The sequence below is a fragment of the Aythya fuligula genome, chromosome 1, assembly GCF_009819795.1.
Source record: "Aythya fuligula isolate bAytFul2 chromosome 1, bAytFul2.pri, whole genome shotgun sequence".
NCBI lineage: Eukaryota > Metazoa > Chordata > Aves > Anseriformes > Anatidae > Aythya > Aythya fuligula.
The window spans coordinates 155,043,047-155,055,136 of NC_045559.1; the positions used below are offsets into that span (position 1 = coordinate 155,043,047).

A 12,090-nucleotide genomic window follows, 5' to 3' on the forward strand; every position below is an offset into this window, starting at 1 on the left:
CATGTGGGCAATACACCCAAACTCATTTTATATAGTCTGAGGCTAAAGACCTACTTTTCTTATTCTGAAGCACACACTCAGATTTGGCCAAATGAACAGCTGTCTAAGCTTCATGGACTAGACCTGCATATGAGGGAAGCTTAAACACCTCAATGTGTGTGTTTGATTACAGAAATAAATCCTATCCCAGCTGCAAATAAATGTTTTATGTTATCACTGATTACATAACATTTCAGTGCATTTCACCATATTTATTGTGTGAAGTACCAGAAATAAAACCTCTGATTCTTTTCTGGATACTGATATTCACCAAATGTTAGAGGCTTTTCATTTCTGAAGGTCTTGGCACCATGACAGGCTATACAAGCAGAAGAAAATCAGACTACACTTACACTGATACACACAGCTCTAACTGTGATTGGAAGGAAGGGCCATATCCTCCAATGGCATCATGAGACAGAGAGCAATGCTGCTTTGATATCTTGTATGGTGTTTAAAGGCTGATGTGAAAGGTCATATAAACCTGAATTACCACTCATTTCCATTTCCTAACGCAGAGATCAAATTGCCACATTTCATGCTCCATATAAAACACAAATAACAAAAATGGACTTATTAGAAAGCAAGGCTACAGCAACATGGAATTTATATAGAAATATATATAGTTTCCTACACAAATAGAAGGTTACACATCATGTTGCCAGTCTTAAAACTAAATTAAAGTATATAAACCTTTATAGATTACAGGAATTATTAATTATGAAAAGTAGGACAAATATGATTTTTTTCTACAGAACTACCTGTTAAAGTTTTTGTATTGCATAATACTACTCAGATAGAGTGCTGGAATTAAGTAGATAGAACTAGGACTTATACACAAGAGGTGACACCACAATCCATTAAGCTCCCCTTATTTAATCTCTCCTTCATAAGCTTAATATGTGATTCATCCTTTTCATATCACAAAGGACAAAAAGGTGATCTTTTGTATTTGAATCTCTAATTTACCCTCCCCATCCTTCTTTTCCAAGCAGTAAAAGCTAGAGAAGAAAGCTTTTTCTGCAGTTTCTTCATCCCTTTTATCTGAGGAAAAACAGTTATATATTGGGTCTCTAAGGTATTTGATGGTCTCTTTATCCACTGCCCCATTTCCATACTCAGAGCTACAAGAAAGGAAACTATGATATAGAAAGATAATATATTTGCAAGTTAGTAGGACTTGCAGTATGTAGGTTATAAGTTCTTCTTTCCAAGACCCTCACCAGTCTTCTGAGACAAGGACAAATAAGCTCTGAAAATGAAATGCCTTATAATGGAATTGTTCTATTCCATTTGTTTAGATCCTCACCTAAGGAGGAAACAACACAAATCCTAGCCTCTAGAGGAAAACAATACAATAAACTCTACACTGCAGGTTTAATATCAAAGGACAACATTCCTGACAGATAAAAGACTTACCCAGTAAGATTTGCAACATATTTCTTTGTAGAGTAATTTTTAGTTCTTAATTAAGTCATAGCATCTATTCGGACGCAAAATTATATTTATTTTCTTACCATGGTAGTCACAATTTTAATAAGAAGTAGAGACAAAAGCATGCTGAAGCTGGAGGGCTAAATACAGTGTTTTATTTTAGGAGGAAGGAAAAATGACTGCCTTTGAGCTTGAATCGGGATTCCACTTATCCCAGAGAACAACCCTACTGATGGAAAAGATTCTATTTATTTGTTTATTTACTATTTCACCAATTCTGTCCTTTTGTTGTCAGTTATTTTTTTACCAATAGAGAAATAAGAACCCAGAGAGTTCACCATGAAGTTATCGGTAATGTTAGAATGGCTTGCCTATTTCAACTCAAGAAACCATTTTGGAAACTGTACTTAAAAGCAGCTGTCAAGAAGATGGAAAAACAAAATTAAAGGAGCAGTCTTTAAATGGAACTCAATGCAGTAGGCAAGGAAGAGCTGATTAATATCTCTTCTCATGATTAGAAAATGAGGTAGAGAAGGGGAATGGAGAAGGTAAGGTTGCCAAGCTTGCATGCCCTCCCTGAACAGTCTCTTTTCACCAGTGCAGATAAGAGGTTGCTGGACTAGATGGGACCATGACAAGAAATGCTAGTAAAGTAGTTCTTATCATTCAGGCTTCAGATCATGGTGGAAAATTTTATTTTCTAACTGAAATACAGAATTGTCAGCAAACTTACTGGTGCTTTCAACAGAGTCAGGTTTTCATCCTGTAGTTATGGCTATCCATGATACAGATGATAACAGTATAACAAAACATACATGTAATCTTAAATGTATTACAGTTCTACAGTTGTGCAGGATCATATTGGAACTGACTGCTTTATAAGCCTTAAATTTAGTAACTCACAAATATTCAATGAACACCAACTTGCTTAGCAAGCATGCTATTCAAACTTTCTAGTGTTTCTATCTGATTAATAAACAATAAACCTTGCAGCAAGACTGATTAAGAAAAAATCTCAATTTAGTATAGATGGATGAGGGAAATTATGTTTTATTGTTTTTAAATGTTAACCCAGTCAATATCCCTAAATTATTCTGTTTGTTCTTCTGTACAATTAATGAAATGCTATACTGGTACTCACAGGTACAGGTGGCCCAGCTCACAAATTCTTACTTCCTACACTTCTCTACCATATGCAAATTTTTTGACTACATCATTTCCAATAACTGAAGTGAGAGGGAGCAGATTTTTTTTTTTTCCTGGTGTTGACATACATTGAGCAATGACTTGAATTAACAATTACCCTTTAATGTACAGTAAATTTATACTTTCACTAGAGTTGCCTTTAATATTACATTATATTTATAGGTAAAAGAAGCTTACCTGAATTATATGTTTCAGCTTGTCAATAATTTGATTTATTACAGGATCTGTTCCTTTCACCTTTACTTCTGGATTCCCAAACTGAGCTTTGATTCCACTGCCAACCACGCGAAGAGTATAGCTATTTCAACACACAAATACACACACAAAGATGATTTAGTAAGTTATTCTGCTCTCAGAGAGTCATCTTCTAGTTCATATTAACTCAATTCTCATGGCACCAACATTGCATTTTAATGAGATGCATTAATTTTGTGCACATATTTTTAATAGAAAAGAAATATAGCAGAATATAATTACTTCATTCCACAAAGTTGTGTTATTTATTGTTGCTTTAATTTTACTGCAAACTTTAACAAGAAAAGAGTTGTTTACATTTTGAAGGAAGAAACATTTATCTCTGCATATTTTTTGTGTATGAGCTGTCCTTCATTTTGGTTTTGTTAAATACAAGTGAAACCGTGATTATCTAAAAGCATGACATATCAGGTTAAAAACAAAACAAAACAAAACAAATAAATAAAACCATCCAGAGACTACACACATGGTAGGTTCAGAACTACATCTGAAGTTTTCTAGTGTTTTTGCGAATTCACATGCAACTACAATATTTATTACAGGACAATAGACAAGTTATGCATATATTATTTGACATTACATAACTGATACAAGTACAGAGAAGGACAAAATTTACTTCATAGACAGATATGTGCAAAAGAAGCAATGGAAGCCAGATATATTCACATTCAAGAAAGAATTTACATAGTAAGTAAAGCATTGGTTCTAACACGCCAATATATCAAAACTCAAAATATAGACACTAAAATTAACCACTTTGCAGAATTCTGTGGCTTATGAAGATGCAATTCTACATTCAACTTCCTATTTTTTAGGTAATAGTCAAGTTATGCAAGAAAAAATGAATTGCTACATTATCACAAATACCCATTATGCAAATCCCCTCCATATGTTATGTTTTGTCTGCATACTCTGCAAGAGGATAGCTCTATATATCTCTATCTCAAAACTATTGTCCCAGCTGCTAAGCTGTAAGAAAAAGAAATTCCTCCACTATGAGGAATGGAGTACAGAAATGCCTAATTCCTGCCTACCATTACTACATATGAGCAACACAGTATATTTGAATTCAGCAGAAGCTGAGTTTTATGAAAAACATTGCAAGACCTCTAAGCTCAACAGGAAACCTTCCATATATGAAGCAACCATAGGAAGATTAGTCTGCTGCCTGAGTTTGCAGAAAGCTATGAAGTATAACTCTGAGGGGCAAGGACTGTTTGCCTTTTGGCCGTCATATATGGAAAATGCCCAAGGAGAGCACTTTAATTTTTCATTTATTTATTTGTTTATTTGTTTATTTATTATTATGGTGAAAATGAGAAAAGGAATTACCAAAAGGATGAAGGGGGCTATGAGCTGAGTTATCATTAGTGGGAATTAGCACACAGAAAAGAATATGGAAAGAAAATTAGAGGAAAACTAAAAGGGCAAGAACAAAGAAAGAAAAAAAGGAGGATGTGAAGAGGAAAAAAAAAAATAACACTTGCAAAGTATAAACATGTTTTCCCCACTTAACTGTATTTAAGAGAATGCTAAATACTGAATGCTGGTCATTAAAGCCAGGTTACCACATAGCAACATTTTTTTATCATTGATCTTTGCTTAAATATCACCTTAAGTGAGACTGAGGATATTTCTAAGGAGGCATACAATGGTCCAGATACCATTCCTAAAGTGACATTGGCCTTGTTCATGGATATAAATTTACTCTGTCATACAAAATGACTTGTTTTCCATAGGAATCAGAGAGTAATTCGCCTTCATACAAATACATTGCTGCATGCATTACAGGTTTGAGGCCCTAGAGATTGAGAGGCCGGTGTGTGAGGAAGAGGTAGCAAATGTTCCCAGGAGGATGCCTGGAGCGAGGAGGTCGACTCCGCGCCTCAGGACTGCCTCCACCAAAAAAGACAGGAGGGTTATTGTTGTTGGTGACTCGATTCTTAGGGGAACAGAGGGCCCTATTTGTCGGCCGGACCCTACCCGTAGGGAAGTCTGCTGTCTCCCTGGGGCCAGGGTCAGGGACGTTGCCAGGAAGCTTCCTAACCTGGTACGCCCCTCTGACTATTACCCCCTTTTGATAGTCCAGGCGGGCAGTGATAACATCGAAGAGAGAAGCCTCAAGGCTATCAAAAGGGACTTTAGGGGGCTGGGTCGGTTAGTGGATGGAGCGGGAGTGCAGGTGGTGTTTTCGTCCATCCCTATGGTGGCAGGGAGGAGTTCAGAGAGGACACGGAAAGCCCACCTGTTAAACACGTGGCTCCGGGGCTGGTGCCAACGCAGAAATCTTGGGTTTTTTGATCATGGGGCACTTTACTCAGCACCTGGCCTGATGGCCGCAGACGGGTCCCTATCTTTTAGGGGAAAAAGGATCCTGGGCCAGGAACTGGCAGGGCTCATTGAGAGGGCTTTAAACTAGGTAGGAAGGGGGATGGGGCTGAGGCTAGGATTGTTGGGGCTGTGCCAGGGGGAACAATGGCAAGGCCGGAGGATAAGGCAATGGCCCAGCTGAAGTGCATCTACACCAATGCACGCAGCATGGGTAACAAACAGGAGGAGCTGGAAGCCATCGTGCGGCAGGCAGGCTACGACTTGGTTGCCATCATGGAGACGTGGTGGGACCAGTCTCATGACTGGAGTGCTGCAATGCCTGGCTATAAGCTCTATAGAAGGGACAGGCAGCATAGAAGGGGTGGTGGTGTGGCTCTCTATATTAGAGAGTCTTTCGAGGTTGTAGAACTCGAGGTTGGGAATGACAAGGTCGAGTCCCTTTGGGTTAGGATCGGCAGGGACAACAAGGCTAGTGTCCTGGTCGGGGTCTGCTATAGACCGCCGAACCAGGATGAGGAGACGGATGAGGAATTCTACAGGCAGCTGACAGAGGTTGCAAAATCATCAGCTCTTGTACTCGTGGGGGACTTCAACTTCCCTGACATATCCTGGAAGCACAACACAGCCCTGAGAAAGCAGTCTAGGAGGTTTCTGGAGAGCGTGGAAGATAGCTTCCTGACGCAGCTGGTTAGTGAGCCTACCAGGGGAGGTGCCCCGCTAGACCTTCTCTTCACAAACAGAGAAGGACTGGTGGAGGACGTGATCGTCGGGAGCTGTCTAGGGCAGAGTGACCACGCAATGGTGGAGTTCACTATTCTTGGCGAGGCCAGGAAGGGGACCAGTAAAACCGCTGTATTGGACTTTTGGAGGGCTGACTTTGAGCTGCTCAGGACACTGGTTGGTGGAGTCCCTTGGGAGGCGGTTCTGAAGGGCAGAGGGGTCCAGGAAGGCTGGGCGCTCTTCAAGAGGGAAGTCTTAATGGCGCAGGAACGGTCTGTTCCCACGTGCCCAAAGACGAGCTGGCGGGGAAGAAGACCGGCCTGGCTCAACAGAGAATTGTGGCTTGATCTTAGGAGGAAAAAGAGGGTTTATAAGCTTTGGAAAAGTGGGCAGGCCACTAAGGAGGACTTTAAAGAAGTAGCGAGGCTGTGCAGGGACAAAATTAGGAAGGCCAAAGCTCATCTGGAGCTCAATCAGTCTACTGCCGTTAAAGATAACAAAAAACGTTTCTATAAATACATCAACACAAAAAGGAGGACTAAGGAGAATCTCCATCCTTTACTGGATGCGGGGGGAAACTTAGTTACAAGAGATGAGGAAAAGGCGGAGGTGCTCAATGCCTTCTTTGCCTCAGTCTTTAGCGGCAATACCGGATGTTCTCTGGATACCCAGTACCCTGAGCTGGTGGAAGGGGATGGGGAGCAGGATGTGGCCCTCATTATCCATGAAGAACTGGTTGGTGACCTACTACGGCACTTAGATGTGCACAAGTCGATGGGGCCAGATGGGATCCACCCAAGGGTACTGAGGGAACTGGCAGAGGAGCTGGCCAAGCCACTGTCCATCATTTATCAACAGTCCTGGCTATCGGGGGAGGTCCCAATCGACTGGCGGCTAGCAAACGTGACGCCCATCTACAAGAAGGGCCGGAGGGCAGACCCAGGAAACTACAGGCCTGTCAGTTTGACCTCAGTGCCAGGAAAGCTCATGGAGCAGATCCTCCTGAGAGTCATCATGCAGCACTTGAAGGGGAAGCAGGCGATCAGGCCCAGTCAGCATGGCTTTATGAAAGGCAGGTCATGCCTGACGAACCTGATCTCCTTCTATGACAGAGTGACGCGCTGGGTGGATGAGGGAAAGGCTGTGGATGTGGTCTACCTTGACTTCAGCAAGGCTTTTGACACCGTCTCCCACAGCATTCTCCTCAAGAAACTGGCTGCTCTTGGCTTGGACTGGCGCACGCTTCGTTGGGTTAGAAACTGGCTGGATAGCCGGGCCCAAAGAGTCGTGGTGAATGGAGCCAAGTCCAGTTGGAGGCCAGTCACTAGTGGTGTCCCCCAGGGCTCGGTGCTGGGGCCGGTCCTCTTTAATATCTTCATCGATGATCTGGACGAGGGCATTGAGTGCACCCTCAGTAAGTTCGCAGATGACACCAAGTTAGGTGCGTGTGTCGATCTGCTTGAGGGTAGGAAAGCTCTGCAGGAGGATCTGGATAGGCTGCACCGATGGGCTGAGGTCAACTGCATGAAGTTTAACAAGGCCAAGTGCCGGGTCCTGCACCTGGGGCGCAATAACCCCAAGCAGAGCTACAGGCTGGGAGAGGAATGGTTGGAAAGCTGCCAGGCAGAGAAGGACCTGGGAGTGATGGTGGACAGTCGGCTGAATATGAGCCAGCAGTGTGCTCAGGTGGCCAAGAAGGCCAACGGCATCCTGGCTTGTATTAGGAACAGTGTGACCAGCAGGGCTAGGGAGGTGATCGTCCCCCTGTACTCAGCTCTGGTGAGGCCGCACCTCGAGTACTGTGTTCAGTTTTGGGCCCCTCGCTACAAGAAGGACATCGAGGTGCTTGAGCGGGTGCAGAGAAGGGCGACGAAGCTGGTGAGGGGCCTGGAGAACAAGTCCTACGAGGAGCGGCTGAGGGAGCTGGGCTTGTTCAGCCTGGAGAAGAGGAGGCTCAGGGGCGACCTTATCGCTCTTTTTAGGTACCTCAAGGGAGGCTGTAGCGAGGTGGGGGTTGATCTGTTCTCCCACGTGCCTGGTGACAGGACGAGGGGGAATGGGTTTAAGTTGAGCCAGGGGAGTTTTAGGTTAGATGTTAGGAAGAACTTCTTCACTGAAAGGGTTGTGAGGCATTGGAACAGGCTGCCCAGGGAAGTGGTGGAGTCACCATCCTTGGAAGTCTTCAAAAGACGTTTAGATGTAGAGCTTAGGGATATGATTTGTGGAGGGCTGTTAGCGTTAGGTTGGAGGTTGGACTCGATGACCTTGAGGTCTCTTCCAACCTAGAAAATTCTGTGATTCTGTGATTCTATGTTATATTGAGGGCAAATGTTCTATTTCTTTTGCACTCATTTTAGTATGTAAATATACCAAATTTAAATTCAATTATGTATCAAGATATTGCATCAATGATTACCTGGAATTAGTCACAAGTTAAATATCCCAGCTTTTTTCACTCTTCATTAGAGCAAATACATTGTCAGCTGTATTTAGCTAAAGTAAATACTAAAGTAATATGCCCATTACTAAAGCCCTTACTGAGTCTGTCACTAATTCACGAGCCATACTATAACTTGGAATAGATGTTAATACTGCACAATTAAGATAGCAAGGCTTAATGAGCATAATATAGTTCACTTGAACATGGTAGTTGAAATTAGATTTAAAAAAAAAAAAAAAAATTCTTCATAGCAGTGTTGAATACACTGATTATATGAATGGCTTGTATTCTCCACAGTGAAGTATTTTGGTTTATTTGAGAAAGTATTGATTTGAGAAAAATTTGATTTGAGAAAATATTTAACACTGCAATTTGAGTAGAGTCAACAAATTTTCTGGTAGCTCCTAAGAAAATAGGAGAGGAGAGGAGAGGAGAGGAGAGGAGAGGAGAGGAGAGGAGAGGAGAGGAGAGGAGAGGAGAGGAGAGGAGAGGAGAGGAGAGGAGAGGAGAGGAGAGGAGAGGAGAGGAGAGGAGAGGAGAGGAGAGGAGAGGAGAGGAGAGGAGAGGAGAGGAGAGGAGAGGAGAGGAGAACCTTCTTCAATGCTTTACTTTGGAAATCCATCTTTCTTAGTCATTTGTGTACATCAAAATAGATAATTCAGAATGGATTTACAAAGCTCACCTCCCTTCTTCCCTCCCCTCCTTTCTTCCTTTTCCAGATGAATAGTGCAATACAAGTGCTAGGACAAGTGCTTTAACTAAGTACAGGAATTTTTCTTCATACTATAACACTATAAGAAATTCTTAAAAGGTTATGGATATCCATCCTTTACAGTGCTCTCATTTTCTGTATTGCAGCATGCAAAACCTATATTCCTCTTACTTTCTGTCCCTCTTACTTTCTGTCACTGAGTTTTTCAATTAACACCTTTCATGAAATGCTGTAAAACCAAATTATTGTACATTTGCCTATGAAATGCAGAACTATGTGAAAAAGAATACCTTTTTTTTTTTTTTTAATTCAATTGATAATACTCATTTCTCTAGCCATGCAGAAAGAAATAAGCCATTGATTTGGCTACAATTTTATTAATTTAGCTCAGCTGGGAATTATCTGGCAATGACTCGTTCAAAGCTGGCTATCATTCTATTTTCATTTATTTTCACAATGAAATCTGCACCTTTGCACAACTGGTCTTTACTGTAGGACTTACTCTCTTCCTCCATTTGAGGGCAAGGGACACTGTCTTGAGAATGAAACAGATACTAGGAGCGTCAGTTATGTTCCATAAGCTTTTCAGAACTTTCATCCTCTTATGTTCTTCTTCAGTACCAATGTATTTACTTGGGCTCAAAACTTACCTGTAGAAAGTGTTAGTTACTTCTCTCCCACTCCTTGTCATTATGTTATAGTTGTTTTTCCATATTCTCTCAAAGATAAGATTTATATCTGCTCCCTAGGCAGAGAAGTCTAGTTTTGTTGTTGTTGTTGTTTTGTTTTGTTTTGTTTTTTCTACATGATTGATTCTCCTCTCTTATGCAAGAATAAAATAAAATAAAATAAAATAAAATAAAATAAAATAAAATAAAATAAAATAAAATAAAATAAAATAAAATAAACACTCTTTTTCAAATTTATACATTTTCAATGTTCTAAACCTTGTGTGGTCCAATGGCTCTTCACTGTTTTGGGTTGGAAGCTTGAAGTCATCCTAGAAAGAGGCTCTAATTCCACTTGAATATTTTCTCAGTTCTGATGGCTAAGCCAATTCCTATACAATGTTCAGATGTTCATACCCACTGCACTGCTCACGGTAAATCTCATTCAACCTTTACTTCTTTTGTTGTCTTTTGTAAGAAATGCATCTCTGTACAGAAAGCGGATATACAGTATGGATGGGCATGCTCTACTCTGGGAATATCCCTGTCCTTCATTCTTTTGCCTGCCCTTGCATCTTTGTAAAGAAATTGACTTTGGTAAGCATTTTATTCTTTTACAGCATACAACATGATCCTTAAAAACATTGAGAAGATCAAGAGGCCTCGGAGCAGCAATGCTGAGACCCTCTATTAAGTGTCAACGTTTGAACTTGAGAACTGCTCAGTCACACATAACATAACATAGTTATATCAGGCTACTTTTCCTTTCTGTTGGGAAGGAAATCCATTCAGTCACTTGCCTGTCAAAGATCCTACTCACATTAGTTACCTAAGCTGTGCCCTTGCTGACTGATATGAGGTAGGGTTTGCTCTTCCAGTTGAGAGTGGGGAAGGGATAAAAGCTGAAGCAGAGATGGCAAGTGAATTGATGCAGCAACAAGCAGCACACTAATACTTGGTAATACCACAATTTTAAGTGTGTTAGCATTGAAAAAGTAGATCTTTAGGTACTAGAAGTAACAGGCTCTGTATTGTTTGGTGTTACTTGCTCTGAACTGTTTAGCACCATTCTTTCTACGTTCTTTATATCTCTTGGCCTTTCTCTGACCCGTGGCTGGTGTGATCCATTCCATCTCTGAGAGAAGTGATTTTGTGATTCCAAACCACCTACAGGCTCCTCCTTTACAACTATATTCCTAAGCAAAGTAGAGCACCTCCACAAACAAAACCTTCATAAATGCATTGTCTGCCACCAAAATAGCTCAAAACTTGCTCTGTGACAACTGATACATTTTAGCCCACCCTTCTGACATTTTTGTCCATTGCAGGCCCCATCAGACTGCAAATAACACACAAGGTTACAGGCATAGTAAACACAAAGAAAGCTTTCTGTCCACGATTGATACAATCACTACTCATTTCAAATGCTTCTGATTTATCTTCAGGTCAAAAAAAAACTTGTTTGAATGGAACAAAAATAATACAATATCATTTTTGAAGTTGGAAGCAAGAATGGTTTCCTCCAAATTTGACAATACTGTCTTTGTGTACCAGTTCACAGAATAAATGTTAAACTGAGTTTTTCACAATGCATTGCTAAATGATGGAGGTCTCAGTATAGAATACATTGGAGTAAATGAACTCATGTGATTGCATTTTTTCCTGATACTGGAAATCCTAACCCATATTAAATCTACCTTCCCTGCAAAGTGATCTGGCTTTGAGCAATTCATATTAAAACCCATACTCTAATTATTGGCTCCAATAATAACAAGGCAGGTTGACCCCCGTTTTCTTCTTCAGATTGATAATAAGGCATTGGCAAAGCCTAATGAAGCATTGTTTCATTGATTCTTACCATGAAAGTAAATTTATGAATGTCAGCCTCTTGTTTAATATATACTTTTTTGCTGATTGAAATGATATTTTTTGCATAAAAATTATAACCTTACTTATATATTGCTGTTTTATTTTCCACATATCATTGTGTTTAATTAACAAATGTCTATAAATATAACATCTTCAAACACTCTAATGTGGACTAAAAGATCTGTTCGAACTAAATGAACTATTGGGAATCTAAGCCTGGTACACAAAACTTCATCCCTGTAGACTTTCATTTGCATGCAAAACATGTTTCCATTTACTTGGCTGAAAAATATATAAATCTCAAACTCTTTGTTTGAAAGCCTTCACTCATTATAAAGTTTTAATACAGCATTAATCACTTTCTGTTTTCTTTACTCCAAATGTGCAATTAATGGAAAAAAAAAAAAAAAAAAAAA

At 40.4% G+C, this 12,090-nt stretch overlaps 1 protein-coding gene across 1 annotated transcript in view; it reads right to left on the reverse strand.

The window, feature by feature from the left end:
* Positions 1-12,090, reverse strand: part of GPC5 (glypican 5) — a 771,981-nt gene that overhangs the window by 520,697 nt on the left and 239,194 nt on the right. Inside the window, exon 6 of the mRNA XM_032197871.1 lies at positions 2,857-2,977. Coding sequence (XP_032053762.1) covers positions 2,857-2,977 — 121 coding nt within the window. The remainder of the gene's footprint in view (positions 1-2,856; positions 2,978-12,090) is intronic.